At 38.9% G+C, this 16152-nt stretch overlaps 1 protein-coding gene across 2 annotated transcripts in view; it reads left to right on the plus strand.

Moving 5' to 3' along the window:
• CEP85L (centrosomal protein 85 like) overlaps window positions 1–16152 on the plus strand; it is a 122589-nt gene that overhangs the window by 72092 nt on the left and 34345 nt on the right. For both annotated transcript variants that reach the window (XM_052781226.1, XM_052781227.1), the window contains exon 4: window positions 14552–14673. In XM_052781226.1, coding sequence (XP_052637186.1) covers window positions 14552–14673 — 122 coding nt within the window. The remainder of the gene's footprint in view (window positions 1–14551; window positions 14674–16152) is intronic.

A 16152-nucleotide genomic window follows, 5' to 3' on the forward strand; every position in this document is an offset into this window, starting at 1 on the left:
ATTTAGACCAGGTAAGGGATATAGCCTAATCAATTCGGAGATAGTAACGTTTTTTTATGCCTTTGAGTTTTCTTGCTTGAATTTGATGGATTTATGACCCATACGTTTTTATGTTTTACCTGATACCTACTTTAATGCTTATCTGACTTCAGTGATTCTCATTCACATCTGGAGTCTCAATGTTTTTTGGATGTATGTGGACGAAGTTGCCTTTCTGAGGCTGCAGATTTTCCTGCTTCTATGGTGAGACTTACAGTCTCTGTTAGCATTATAGGAAACAGCTCTGCTGAGAAATCTAGGCTTTGCGTCATGTTATTCTCCTCTGGGACAAGAAGTATTTACTTTTCCTAAGCACTGGACAGTCATTAAATTAGTTTGATCTTCACATTTTGTTCTTCATTATAAACAAGGTGAACTTAATTTTGTGAAACTGCAGCTCGTGAAGCATACCATTGCAAAGTGATTAAAAAAACCTGTACAAAATAAATTAATAGAAAACTATACAACTTGGGCTGAAATAGTTCTTATTTTGGGAATGCTGAAGGCTCTGGCAGGACTAGTCATCTGATTTGTTACTAACCAAAGACATTTTCAGAAAGGTCAGCTTGAATGTTTTCATTTCAGTTGCTGTTACTGGCATGAACTTTTAACCATTAAAGTAGATCACAGGGCTCAGAAGTGTGTAACGCCTGTTTACTGTCTTTGGTGCTTTGACCCAATGTTAGGAGAGAAGTAGGGGAACAAGAAATTTTGTCTGGCTCTTGCTCTGAAAATCCACAGTGGCCTTCCTCCTCCCATACCCCCATAGGGAGCACTTATTTCACTTGGAGGCAACACAATTAGCACAGACTTGAGCCCTGTAGCTTTTTTATTTTGCCACAGAGTACTGACAGCACAAAAAAAGTGCTCTTTCAAATACCTGGTTGTTTTCGTATCAACAAAGTGTACTTTTTTACTAGATTAATGAAGGTCAAATAATTGAATAGTAGCAGTTAATTGCAGTGGTGCACAGTGTCTTCAAAATAGCAACATGATACAGAATAGGAAGTTTGGTGATCCTCATTACAGTGGAAGGTTTTTTTATTTCTATGAAATGCCTGGGAGAACTGTATTTTGATGTTACTGGTGTCCTCAATTGGTTAAGCTGAACAATGTGCTTTAGGTGGTGTGCTGAGACCCTTGTACCTAAGAAGCTGTGTTGAGTGTCTTTGAGATAAACTGTTCTAGGAAGCACAGAGATTAATTGTGTTATTTGACATGTTATGAGTGATGGATGAACGGCGGGACAAAGGCATATGAAGGAGAGATAAAGTTGGAAGACCGTGTTCCAGTTGCCAAGTGGTGGTGCTGGATTACCTCCACTTAAACGTTAGTAACTGCAGAATGGAGGAGAAACGATTGGGGTTTAGATTCAGCTGCTACCTATCTTCAGCCGAAGGTTGTCCTAACAGAAGTGCATAAACATTGCCCAAATGATGAACGCATTAGCAGCATTTAGAAGCTGAAGGACTCTCTCATGCAGAGTACTACAGTAACCACCCTCACGTACTGTGGAGGGGGAGCTTGTAGACTGGTGGCCTCAGCATCTTGCCTCACTGGGATCTTCATTCAGATCGACATGGAGATAGTGTAGAGCGGACATTTAAAGGGTTTTCAGGCTAATTTTCAGTTGGTCCTAGTTTGAGATGTGCATATGGGAAATGTCAATGAGAAACACCTTTCTTTCTCTTGGTTGATGTTGCAGAATGGCGTCTGTCTTTTCATCGCTTATTTCTTCGGCCCATTGCTCTGCATTTTTTTCCTTCTTTTTCTTTTTCTTCTGTGGAGTGGCTATACATAAGACTAGCACAATTCCCATGGTGAATGTCAGCTATTTATCACTTCCTTTCTTACATGCAATTCATAGCTAAAACAGTAAGGTAATTTTTTTTTTACTTCATTAGAAATCACTGAAGCTTATTTAAACAACACAATGTCTTCTCCCTCTTCAGAAATGAAGTGCTGTTTCACAATTACATATGCAGGAAAAAAATCCTTTATTTTAAAAATAAAATTTTGTTTCACTCCTAGCACCCCAGAAAATTAAGATCCCAAACGTTATTACTTGAGAATTTGAGGTACAAAACTTCATATTTTTCTTTATTCTGTTGTCGAATGTGCCAAAATAAAAATGTTGCTCTACTCCTCTGGTTCAGACCATCTCTGAGTAGCAAGAACAGATTTCCTGGTCTTGCAAGTATTTTCTGACTATGTATTTTGCTACAGGCAGCTGCTTCCTCATGGAAGTTCTGTTGTCGCTCACTGGAGTGTGGAAACTTTGTCATGTATAGTCTCACAGGTCCTTTTGACTGTAGCTGCCTGGCCACTGAGATGATGTAGAGAGCTTTTCTACCTCCTTTTATGACTTTCTTTTTACAGAAGAAACTATTTGCTTTCCTCTTTTTGTGGCCTCTACTGAAAATTAATTTGTCCTGTGGTTTTGAAATACAGTCCTTTGTATCAGTTGGTTATATGAGTATTTGGTATAAAAATAGTGTTGACGTCTCTGTGAATTAGAAAATGAAAATAAAGGCGGTTCTTTCTGAAACATGAACTTTGCCACCTTCTAGATGAGCTTCCTTCTTCTGTCTTAAAATACAGTTGCCTAATTCATGTTATATTGGATTACTCTAGTACTAGTTTTAAAAGAAGAGACTAAATGTGTATCTATAGTTTGGGTTTTTTTCTTTCAATAAACTGCAGCATTTACATTAAATCTGAAACTCTTCAGACTGCAATAACTCCTGTGTGGATTGAGAAGTATACAGATAAAGAATATACTGTTTTGCTTGACTAGTTTAATTTATTAGCTACCACTGTGAACAGAGGATGAGCATACTTGATGAGGGGAAGGGAAAGGAAAAAAGGGGACATTTCAGTGTAAAAAGGGTCTTCAAATATGTTTAGAAGGTTGTATAGCTGAAAAACACACCTGCTTGAATATTCAGTATGACTTTTTCAGTGTGTAGGACTACAGAGGCAAAATTAGAGAGCATCTCCTAAGTTTTCTACAGACCACCTGAGCTTCCTGGTGCTTCTTTCCACCTATGGAGGATTTTGCAGGTTTCTATTGATCTAAAATACATTAGTAATGACAGTGCAGAAAGGTGACTTGAGAATTAGCAAGCCTTTTGAATTTGACTAGTGGATAGAGCATAGCTTAATGGAAGTAGCAGTGGACTGGAATTTGGAAAATGATGATTTCGAATCTCATCCGCATTACCAGATTAGCACATGTTTATTTCTATTTTCTTCCAGAGACTGTAAGAAAGCTATTTTGAGCTTCAATCACAGAGATACTAGATAAAGAGGTGTGCATACAGCTTTGAACTAGTTGTTATTGAACCCGCTTTTAGCTCTTTCCAAATGTTTGGTATTATCGATGCACTATTAGACAGTATACTAGGAAGGGTTTGCTGCAGGTGCCCCACTTCTAGCAGAGTGGCTCATCACTACTCTGGGAATCATTTTCCCCTCTCATTCTTTCACTATTGGACACAAAAGGGAGTTTCCAGCTGGAGCATCAGGAGACCTGCCTTTGTGTGTGACATTTTCTAGCATGATGAAGAATAGATTCAGATCCTGTCGAACAGAATATGCAGCTTCATCTCCATTTTGGCTCCAAGGATGTTCTGGATGGATAAGATCTTGCTTTTCTTTTTAATTCAGTCAAAAACTTGATTCAACACGTGTTTATTTCTCTTCAGGCAGGGATAGTCTCATTTGTATCTGTTAAAACCAGTATTTTAGTTATAAAATGGTTTCAACACTAGAGAATCTGCTGTGTTCTGGTCCTCTTTGGAGAGCCTTGGACAAATTGTCTTTGCTGTTGTCTGTTCCCTTTCTGTAGAATGAGAACTATAAGGCTAGTTTCTTTTTAAGATACTTTGAGATCTACAAGTGACAAGTACTGATTGCTGGTGATGCAAGTGATATTTTTTTACTGTGAACTTTTTCTACTCTTTCTGCTTATATTAAGAAGGTACTAGGGCTTCCCCCCCCCCCCCCCCCCCCCCCCGTTTATCTCCTAAGGAAAGAAAACACCTTCACACACTGACACGGATGTTCAAATGCACCCTTACATCATGCTGCTACTTTTGTTAGAGACAAGTGCGTTTCAAGTACCCCTCATAAACTCAAGTGGGAAAGGTTCATAATCTGGATTGAAGCCAAACAGTTTAAATATCTGTCACTTATTCCACACAGGAATTGTGTGACTACCTTCCATGCTTGTGTGGTTCCCAGTTTCATAGACAGTCCAGTGTTAAACTGGCTGCATTTCTTCTGTTTGTCAGTGATGCAGAAGTTTCGGGCCAGGATTTTCAAGTGTCTGACTTCTGAGGTTCCAGGACCTGATTTGTCAGAGGTGCAAAGCTTCTGTAATTACCTCTGAAATTTAGAAAGTCACACAGGTACATGGTGTCTTCCATGTGAGTTAAAATTTTTTTATTTTTATTTTTTTCCCCCAAAATTCTGGGGTGACTGAGTAATTGTTGTTTACTTGATGATATGTGATGCTGTACAGGGATGGTGGTGGAATCCCTGCCCAAAGCAATGGAAATCTTTTCACAGTAGGTCCATATGCTGTCCTGCTTGGTTTGCTGGGTGAAACACAGCTAGTTCCTTCAAGGGAGAATTCCTGCAGTGAGGGCAGAAAACATGAGGATGCCTCTAGTTTTTCCATCTGCTGAAGTTCTTCAAGGTAGTCATCAACAAATGTAAATGAGTACTGTACTCATGTTGTACAGAGCTCTGACATCTATAGATCTTACTAACTCTGCATGAGGCTGTTTTTGTTGAGAACTTGTTTTTGTCTTCCAATCCTTCGTAAGGTGGCTTTACTAAATCCCCCACTTGCTGCTGTTTATAGAATATCCTTGTATTTTTTCCTTGTCTTTTTAAAATCTGTGTTCATGTTAATGAGAGCTGGAGAAGAACAAAGGGGGGGGTAAGTTTCTGCTTACTATTTTGGTTTATCAGTCTAAAAGGGAGTGGAAAACTGTGTTACCTAATCATTCCTTCCGCACATGCTATCAGTTGTAACGTACAGAAGTTGCATCTGCAAAACTTGAAATGCAAAGGTTCCAGTAATTTGGCTAGACTCCCATTCTTTCTGCAAGTGCCCATAGAGACCAGTTCTGGACTGCCATTTTTAAATGAAGTGTGCTTTTATGAGTTTGTGTGAATACTTGGGTTTGTTATCATATAAATATTTTGAACGTTTCTGCTTTATTTTTGTGGGAGTTTTTTCTTTCTTTTTAATTTCACTTAAATCTGGTGAATATTACACTCATGGCTTGTGTTTCTTTTAAAGTCATGAAAAGCTGAAATGGAATGCAGAAGAGAGGCTCAGTTTTCTGGTTCGGGGGCCAACACCCTTCACAGAATCTAAAGATCTTCCATTTGAAAAATTGGGACCCTTGATAAAGAATTTGCAGAGCATCAGTTTTCCCCAAATGTATACCCCTGCTTCACGTTAGAGTGACTTAACTCTCTTTCAATATGTTTGCATTCTTTGTTAAGAGAAACTGATGCTCTGTCCATATTAGGTTCTTTTAAATTTTCTTCTCCAATTACTGCACAGCAAGTATTTTTTCCTCCCCCTTCTAATATTCACCACTCTCTTTGGTGAAAGTTGCACTGTCTTTTCGTTATCCTCTTGTTAACAGAAGGGCTCCCGTCTGTTCCTGTGCAAGACTGGTGGCCAGCTCTGCTCATCCTTCCAGAGTTCATGCAGGCTGGCAAAAAATACAACACCTTTTTGCTTGCTTTCTAGGTCACTTTTTGCATCAACACTGGCCCTCAGTAAACTGGTATTTGTAAATATTAGCAATGTGCATTTAACGTAAAGGTTTTTACAAATGATCGGAACTTGGTTGAGGATGCCTGAGTTCAAATGACTGAGATATTTTACTTTTAGGGGTGCTTCCCTTCATGACTGATTTGGGCCTTATCTTGTCTTCCCAACGATTCCTTTTTTCTAATCTATTTCTGTCTTACTTGTACAGTTCATAAAATTTTGTAGGAAATAACATATGTCCTACATTTGTGCAGCACTTAAAACAATGGTCTTTTTGTGGGCTTTGAATAACTGTAATCACTTTTTGGTCATGGTGCTTTCCAGGCCAGAATAGGAAACAAAACAAAACAAAAAAATCAATTTAACAGTTGTTTAAAGTTGTTCTCCTTGTGGAAGCTCCCTTTCATCTCCAGATTTGTTAATTATTTTTGTTTTAGTAAAGAACATTTGAATTTAAATGTAATGGGAAGATAAAATGAACACTTAATAAAACAAGTGCTTCTATACTTAGGAAAGACCCAATTGTTATCAGTGGAAAATTCCAGGCACTGTTGCTTTTAACGTCATATTAAGTGGCACCTAGAGGTGTTTTGTGTTCATAACATTTGCCAGAATATAAATGGCAAGGATTTCTGACAAAAATAATATTGGTGTTGCATGGAGTATAAAGGAATGTTATAACAACACATAAAAGCAAGAAAAGTGTAATTGTTCATAGGAAGATAAACAGAAGAGGGCATATAATCTAGGCTGCAGCTCTGGGAGTGCCATTTTCGCTCTAAGAACGTAGTAGCTTAAGGTGGCAGAGATGAGAGTCACGGAGGACTGCTGAGTGGCCGTAGCCTCTTGTAATGCGACGGTCCTTGACTCATACAGTAACAACGTCCATCTGTAGGGATCTTGCAAAGTCTTTTCGGAGTTAATATATTGACTTCTTAGCTTGTTGTTTGAGGCTTTTGCACAATACTATCAAGGATGCTAGAGGGAATGAAACCATGCCAGTTAAGCGGTGGCCAGCATTCCGGTTCACTTCCCTTACTAATCCCCTGTTATATTCCTGTTTTATTCAGGAACCCCTGCTGGATGCAGGTTCTGAGCACATATAGATCTTTCACATATACACTCTCTGACTGTAGGCTAGGACTGTGCTCTTGGTCCTGTGTGTGCTCTTGTAATTCAGATAACCAGCACAGGCAGGACTATTTTGAAAGATAAGAAAGTGCAGGAGGTTTTTGGTTTTATTCTCTTATGCCGCTTTCATGTGGAAGTTCCTTTTCTTGAACTGATGGCATAGCTAAACACACCAGGTCTTGGCCAGTCACTTGACAGTGTCACAGCAGCTGCATAGTAGTATTTTTTTTCAGAAGCTTAGAAAATACTCAGTCCATTAACTGATACTTTTGGAGGGTTTGGCACTGTCTGGAGTTGAGATAATTCAACTTGTGGTTGTGTGTTTGTACTAATCCAGCACAAAGCTGTGCCACTGCAAAACGTGCTGTCTTGTATGCTGCTTTTCCACTTAACAGTGTGTGCCAGCGCTAGATTTCACATGGCCTTGTACAATGAATCTGATAGGAACCTGACCTAGATACAAATAACCTTCATGTGTATGGGATGGAGGGAGAGTGTAGGACTAGGGCTGTCAGGAGGGAGCTGAAAGGTATGAATGTTTGAAGTGGTGAGAAGGGGCAGGAGAACAGGCCCCCCTCTCTTTGATAGCAGTGTAAATTTACACTGTGTTTAAGTGACCATGTGGTTGCTATCAAAACCCTGTAACTACGCCATCAGTAGCAAATCTCTGCTTTTTTTTTTTTTAATTTTTTTAATTTTTTTTTTTCCCTCCATGGTGAATAGCATACCTGACCTTAGCATTTGTTTTCTCCCATCTCTCTTAGTAAATGCAAAACACAACACTATACTAGCTACTAGGAAGAAAATTTAACTTTATCCCAGCTGAAACCAGGACACCTAGCAACCATGTACTTGCTGGACTTTGCTCTGATTTCATTTGTAAGCTGTCATGGTAAGGGATCATGTCTTCCTCTCTTGCTGTGGTTATCAAACCTGAGTTCAGAAGCCTCAGCTGCAGTATAAACAATGCTGGGGAAGAAGTAAATGTACAAATAACAGTAACTTGTAGGACAGTCACATTCCTCCCTGGCTTATGTGGGTCAAGTCTGTGAGGTCTCTATCTAATAAGCGTGCGATGCCTCGTGTCCAATGGGGATTTCATTTGTGAAGGAGGCTTTGACAAGCATTCTTGAAACAAGTCTAATGGCTAGAGGGAGTGCTGCTTTTAGGAGGCATTTTAATGCTGTAACTGTTTATTCTTTTCCTTTTTGAAAGCTTTCCACTTTCTAAAAGATACAATGATAGTGGTGGTGTCTATAAATAGTCAGCATTAGCTTTTTAATTTTTTATTGGAAAAGCTTTAAAAAGTCATACAACGGACGCAATGATGCGGTTTCTCTAACCAGAGAGAGGCATGTTGCCCGCCACCACCCCGCTCCCCGCTTGCAGAACAGAACAACTCATGATCTCAATTTTGAACACTGTATGATATTGCAATGCCAAACTGAATGGGTCTGATTCTGTAATAGCAGAAAACCCACATGAAAATGGTGGCGGGGGTGGGAATTGTCCTTTTTTTGTTGTATTGTTTAGCCAATTTTGAGACTCCAAATTACCAACACTAATTTAGGCTACTGCAAACCGGGATAACAATTAGTGCATCTGTCATGCTGGCTGCTTATTCTGTAGAAATCCTTTGTGTAGCACCCATGTAGTTCAGCTGTGGCTATATATTTTTAAGGTGAGCCCTTTCTTAAATTAGTTTTGATCTTGTTTTTCAGTCTATGAGGTTGAAGCCTAAATGATTTTCCTCTCAGCATAGCGTAGTCAGTTCTGTCCTGAGTCACACGTACTTGGTTGCAGCATAATTTAACCCTAACACTGAGAAGAAGTCCTAATGTGTCATCAAATAAGGACTAGCTTGCCCTTTAGTTCCTAAACTTTATTCAGTGTAGATCCTAAAACCTTAAAATCTGAATCTTCTTTCAATTGTTTGTGAGATGCTTTTGCTACTTTTCTCTTTTTAGTTTGGTTTTTTTGTTGTTGTTGGGCGGGTGTTTTTGGTTTTGGCTTTTTTTTCCTCCTGATAGTCTTATCCCAAATTGTCATATCTCAATTTTCATTCCATCAGCCTTGGTTTGTATGGACTCTCAGCCTATTTGCTGGCTGATACCATGTCTCTTCAGCCTTTGTGGTATTTGGCTCTTTACTCATAAATCACTCTTTCTAAGCTTTTTAGTCATTAGAATTGCTCTTCTTTGAACATGTTCTACCATTTCAGTGACTTTCTGGTAGTACAGTGCCCAGAACCGAGTATCTTCTTCCAGCTGGGTTTATGCCAGAACTATTTTAAGTCACTGCCTTATTCCTTCCCTCGTCCCCTTTCTGTGTGACCTGACATATCATATATAGGCAATCCAGACTTGCATTAAGCTGATTTTCGGGCAGGTTAAATTGTGAACTCCCGTCAAGTTTATTCTCCTTGTTAGTTGTGGTCCCTCTTATATTAATTGCTTTGCAGGTTGCATGTCTGTCTGAAGTATGTGTTTGGGAATTTTTTCCAAGCCTTACTGATTTTTTGATAATTTTTTTTTTCGTGCTGGATTTCACCACTTACTGTTGGCAAAGCTAACATCTCTATGATATGTCTGTATTTCTCAGTACCTCACAATTTGATGATGTTTCAATTTTGGTTTTAATTATGTCCTCCTCATTAAAAATTCCCCAAAGAATGCCATGTCTACCATGGCTGGAATAAGGGCACAAGGGCATGATTAGATGTTCTCTCCCCCACGACTGCTGGAGATTTGTGAAAGTATAGCAAAATGTGATACAGCCTAGGTGTTGCTGCCAAGAATTGTAGGGGTTATATCCTGCTGAGCAGAAACACCATCTTCCCTAAATGGCAAAGATGGAGCAGAGTGGAGCGGTAAGTAGGTGGTGGTGAAATACGGACACCACAAGTGAGGATTTCTTCAATCAGTCCATCGCCTTGGTTTTTATCCATCTGGGAATGTGTCATAATGCTTCTTTGTGGCTGTTCTTTCTAGTGCGTTTCAGCAAGGCACAGTCTTTTTTCTATAGAAATGATTCTTTGCCTTGCTTTTAAAGTGATTTAAAATTAGGGCCTGATTCCATGGTTGCAGCCTCTTCTTGCTTTTCCTGCATGAGAGCCACTAGCCTTGTCATGTTTTGCTGGCAAAAAAGATGGATGATCCGCTGGGATTGTCTGAATTGAGGGAGCTGTTGTGAGCTGAAACACTCAGCCTGATGTTAGGAAGAAATCTGGGTGGGGAGGAAGGGATGGGTAAATCCTTCTTTCCTTACCCAGGGTGGGGAGCAGTTGCAGAGCTCATCAGTGACCGCTTCTCTGCCTTTACAGATCTAATCCTTTTCTCATCACAGGGGAATGAAGAGCAAGAGGCGTCTCTGTGATAACAGTGCATTTGGGCTTGCTGCTGCCACATCCACCTCTTCTTTCTCCCTCATCACCCAGCGAGGTGGTAGGGCAAGTGCCATGTCACGGCGGCACAGTCCGTGGGGACACTCATATTTGTTTCCTCCACTGTCAGTCAAACCAAAGGAACAGTTCGTACGCCTGCTGACGTTGGTTGTGCCAATTCTTTGCCTTGGATTAGCTGTGGATGCAAGGAATTCTCATTCTCCTGAATAATGAATGCCTGCAAAATGCAGCGAGAGAAGAATGGTATCTACAGAGGGGGGTTTATGATAGCGTAGGGCAGTGCAAGCAGTTGGCCAAAAGGGATCTTTCACTTGGCATAACTTTTGGCGCTGTGCTAGCTGTTAGTAATGGGCTGTGAAAAGTTTACAGTTGTAGTATAGACAGTTCTAAATTATTTAAACTGCAACTTTCAGAAAAAAAAAAACCCTTTAAAATCCATTGCTTTTTTTGAGATTAGCTATCATTTTGACATTTTTGGCCTCCACCTTTACTTTGCGATACAGCATGTTACATGGAATGCTGTGCTAGTCTGTGTGCTGAGACACTGAATTGCTCCAGGCAGAAACTACGAGCGTGTTTGGAGAAGATAATTTTAATTAGTGCAATTAAAAATGCAGCCATTATTGGCCTCAGTTATCCAAATGTTGTTACCGTCTAGTCCAGAGAAAAATTATTTTTCCCACTGTTAAGAAACATGATGGAATCAGTCAGCAATGTGTGTTCCAGCAATAAATATTTGCATATAGGCTAGTACAGCAAAGATTTTTTTATTTTATTTTTTTTCCCAGCAGCTAGCTGTGCCTCAGCAGTGACTTGAAGGCTTGCCAGGTCGTGAAAGTCAAGGCCAAGCCCTTGTCAAAAAACAAGCCAGTGAGGACCTTTGGACGCCACTGTGCAAAGGATACTGTTTAACTGAACAGATGTTCTCAGTCCGAGGTTGATACTCTTGGAAGAGGTGCCAGGCGACAAAAATAGTTGTGTTTTCTAGGGCAGATGGAAAAGAATGCTGTGTGTTTCAAGCTGGTATTTTATTTTGTAGTTGCGGAGGATTCAAGTTGAGGACTTGGAGCTGTGGATGGCTTTCTGTATATGAGTCCTAAAAGAGTATCTTGCTCTCTCACTATTTGGTTTGATGTCCTTAGGAGCCAAAATACTTGAATGTAAGTGGACCACCTGTGTGTTACCACACCATTCAGAGCAGCTAGAAAGCTGTTTGGAGCAGTCAACACCATGTGCTCATAAATAAGTGAAGTGTCTTGTTATTCTGGGCAGTGCTAAGAAGTATTTTTAGCATATTCTTTTTTTTTAAAATTGGCTGAAACGTGATATCAGAAACAAATATTTTTTGTTGTTGTTTTCATCTGTTCAGAGTGACAAATTGAAGCACAGTTATAATACAGAATAATACTTTGTTTTTACATATGTATATACAGCATGTATATACTCCATAAGATTAAATACATTCCAAAGCCAAAAGCATCTTGGTCAGTCAGCTAAGGAGGCCTTATATATATTAGATTAAAAAAAAAACAACACCCTACCCATTACCTTGCTTTTCAGCAGCCTTAATATTTGACTTCTTCTGTAGTCACTTATATATTGTACCAAAGTTGAAGGGTTTCTTTCTAATTTTAGTGCAAACTATTAAGTTTGCAAAGGTGCTAGATTGAAGTAATGGGCTTGCTTTGAAGACCCTTGCTAGAGAAACCACTGGTGGCTTTCAAAATGTTTTCAGTTAAGATGGGTTCATATTTAAAGAGTTGTATTTAATATCTTCATTTTTATAGTTCAGTCTTAAAGACAAAATTCACCTTGCTCAATAAATGGGTAGATTTGGCTTTATAAAGCCATATATTGCCTGTTTATCATGTCACACTCTTGTGCGTTGTTTCTTTTGGGTAGAGATGGAATTTCTGGCTCTGAAAAGTAAGGATCTAATCCCGACTGCATTAAGGACTGTTTCTTTCTCTTTTTTTGACTGTAGCGTAATGGTATGGAGGTGGATATAGAAAAGCATTCTTCAGCACTGTAGTGGGAGAAGCAAAGGAGAAATCTTCATGACACACAGTACAGCGATAGTTCCTGATGTCACTTTATACTGCATGACATGGGATGTGTGACTAAAAGACTTTCACTGAAATAGTTCTGTGCTGGTGCCTGTTAATTCAGCCAGTCATGTGGATAATTGTAATACGGAACAATACATGACAATCTGAAGGTATTCTGTAAGCACCAAAGACGACTTTTTAAGTTACCTGGTCTGGATTGAGCAACCCAGGCAAAATTAATTTTATATTCATTGATCCTTAAAGACTCTGCACATGTATTACTTACAGGAAGAATCATGACTTGGTATCTTTCCTAAGCTTCATTAGACCTCTGCCCAGACCAGAAAAAGCCAAGGTGATATCACCAATTTAGGATTTTTTTATGCATATTGATCATTGTGCATGAAAAATGAAGCAAGACAACTGTTAAATTGATGGCAAATGTTAACAAATGGATGGTAGGTCTTAATCCAAGCAGCACTTAGCTTTGCCATTCCTTGCCTCCCAGTAGAGTGCAGTGCCATCTTTAACATAACTTCCTTGAACAAGCATACGTTTCGTGGACTGACTTACTAGAAATTGCAGATGTGACAAATTTTATTCCCACAAAACTTTCAAAGCTAGAATATGCTTCAGTAAGCAGTTGTATGAGGCACTTTTTTTAGGTGCTACAGTTGAGAGAATTTTCAGATGTTTTCTGTGTTTTTTTATTGCTTGTGGGATGTAATCATGAGTCAGCATGGGACAAGAAATATTAACCATAGTCATAAATCAGTGAACCGTTTTAAGATAAAATTTAATTTTAATGTTATTTCACATTTTACTTTTCCTCGAAAAGCACTGTTTATCCAGTCAATATGGCCATTTCAATAAAGATACAATACTTGATACTGTCCAACAGGGAACACAGTCAACAGTTTCAGTGTGTCTTTGGCCAGAAATCGGCATGAAGTGTTTAATGTGTAGAATTGTTGGTGTTTCTTTAAAAAGAGTTCATAACTAATTTTACTGTTGAAGCTATCCAGTTGGTTAAGCAAAGGAGATATTCCCTGAAAATTGATTTTAATTGTTGATGATATATCTTGGTCTTAATACAGTTTATTGTAATTTCAAATGAAATTTAAAACATTTTAGAGCAATACTAGTAAAAAGATCCTAAAATCTATTTAAACTTAAAAAAAAAAAAAATTAGCCATATTTTCACTTTTTTTTTTTTTCCTTCTGCTCTCGTCCAAAAATATAAAAAGGCAGCATAGTCCAGGATGTCTCCCAGATATTAAAAGAGAAATCGTTTTTTCAGTGATTAAAAAACTGGTGGAAGATTAGATCGATACCTCATGGCAGCTGATGCTGGGATCCTTCAGTCTGGTTACAGAAGTTCTAACTTAAACTTTCCCTTATGTAAATTACTGATACAAATATTTGTAATACTTTTTATATTCTGAGTATAAACGTGTATTAAACATCCCAGTTAGTTGTTTGCTTTTCTTCCAAACCATAACGTTGTTGGTTCATATTCAGTTCAACTGTTGTCCTCAGTTTATTGTGGACATAGCTGGCTTTTGAGAAGATGAATGGAAAACCTGAAACCTCTTACTCGTGATTCTTGGAAACAGTTAGAATTTAACCAGAATTATATTCCCATGTTTTATATTTTAAATGCACACATATCTAGGGGAATTTCTCTATATGCCGAAGTTGCAGGTGGAAGTTGAACAAGTGAAAGGAATGGTAACTGTTACCTGCAGTTACCAGCAGGTCTAAAGCTATCAAGCTATCTCATTTGTAGTACTACGAGAATTGCAGCAGGATGTGACCATTTTGTGGTGTTTGTCTTAATTACGTACTAAAATTCTAGATGAGGTTTTCGTCTTAAACTGCTTTCAGAGCTATGAATTCTTTAGTAGAGAAATGATAAAATAAGTTTTATATCACTGATACTGGACTGAAGTTTATTTCAAGAAACTTGTTATAAACATCTGACTGTTTTATATAAAGCAAATCTGAATTAAACTGAAAAACAACTGTTAGGTTTCTGAAACAACAAACTGCTTTGTAAATGCCCTAGTACCTGGGATACTACTTAACCTTTACTGTTTTGGAGGCTAATTCTACAATTATTTTATGCAGGTTCCGACTGGAACGTCTCGTCAAAGTTACCCAGCTACCAGCTATCAGGACTTCAGCAACTGGGAATCTCTAATGAAAATTAAAGAGGGGCTGCTGAGACAGAAGGAGATTGTGATTGATCGGTGAGTAACCTGCTCCTGCTGCATTGATTAGATTAGATGATGTAAAAGCTATGATGTAGAAACTGAGTTTCAGGAGAGCTGCTTACTCAGTAAAGTTGTTAGGTCGCAGCAAATATTTATGCACAAATATGTGGGAGCTAATCCTTGCTAGGAGAGAAGACTGGCTGCTGGCTAAAAGTCTTTCACAGATTTAGAAATTCACTTAGGGGTTTAATGCCTCTGCAATGGAAAAGGGAGAGTGAGACCAACAGCCAGTTCTGCTGTCAGCTTCCCCATCTTAGCTTCTTACCAGTGTGGGGCTTTGTATCAGACATCTTTCCACTTGTACAGGTCTTGGAAGTGACTTGCAAGATGAAAATTGGTAAACTGCATTGCCCTGATTTTCTTTTCCATGACAAGTACAGAAATGTAATACACTTGAAGCCAGTTGATAAAGCTTTGAGAAATTGGCCTTTGCAGTAACATTCAGTGGTAAAATCCTATTCAAATGCTCATACAAATTATTCAGATAGTAAATATTAAATCTAGGATCTATATGTCAGTAAATCCATCACTTCTTATTAAAATTACTATCAATCTGAAACAGGCCTTGGCAGCAACTCACTGCTGTTAAGTTTCTAGTATATCTGAAGTAATTTCTGGACTTCCTGATGTTTGGATAAAATGAAGCCTTAATGAGGAAAATGTGCTTTTAATAAAGGGCTTAAGCTTAACGAAGCTTACATTAAATTAGCAGATGTCATCAGGAGCTGCAGAGTTTGGATGTCGGACATTTAAGAAGGGCGTTTTTATATTTGACATAATTATCATTTGGCTTAGTCTGGGTTTTAATAATAAACTCTTGGCTCGTGTCTGAAAGAGGAGTGGTTGTTCTGATCTTGAAATAGTTGTGCCCTCTTATTGATACTTTGCTCCACAGCATGAGGAGAACTGTGTAAAGCAGGTGTGTGTTGATCGTAGGAATGTCAGGCATCCTTTATGAATGTCAGGCATCCATTATGAATGTTTTTATATTTCATCTAGCAGTTCCTATCTTTTAATGGGTGGAGATAGACAACTTGGGCATAATTTACTTTGGGACCAGGAGAATTATGCTTGTGCAAGATCTGTTCCTTCCTCTGTTGCAACAGAGCAAGGAATTGCAGTGGTTTAAGGTGTTTGTCCCCTAGCAATCTGGCCAGCACCTCTGCTGGCATTGTAGCGATGAAGGTTGGCATCAGCTTCCCCAGTTGGATGTGGCATATTAGCGTGCATTTGCCTGCCTCTGCAGCTGAAAAGGGTACACAAAAGTTACGAACTGCAGCGGCCGGGGCACGGGCACACCATCCCACTCTGCCAGCTTTCCTGCAGAGGTGGTGATCTCTCAAGGGGATAAGCAGTTGAGATGGAAACATCCCTAGCTGTTGCTTAGATCTTTTCTGTCAGAGCCTTTTGATCAGCTGCTTGAAGGCTGTCTAAATTACAGGGGTTTTTTTCAGG

The sequence above is a fragment of the Harpia harpyja genome, chromosome 3 (assembly GCF_026419915.1).
Source record: "Harpia harpyja isolate bHarHar1 chromosome 3, bHarHar1 primary haplotype, whole genome shotgun sequence".
Lineage (NCBI taxonomy): Eukaryota > Metazoa > Chordata > Aves > Accipitriformes > Accipitridae > Harpia > Harpia harpyja.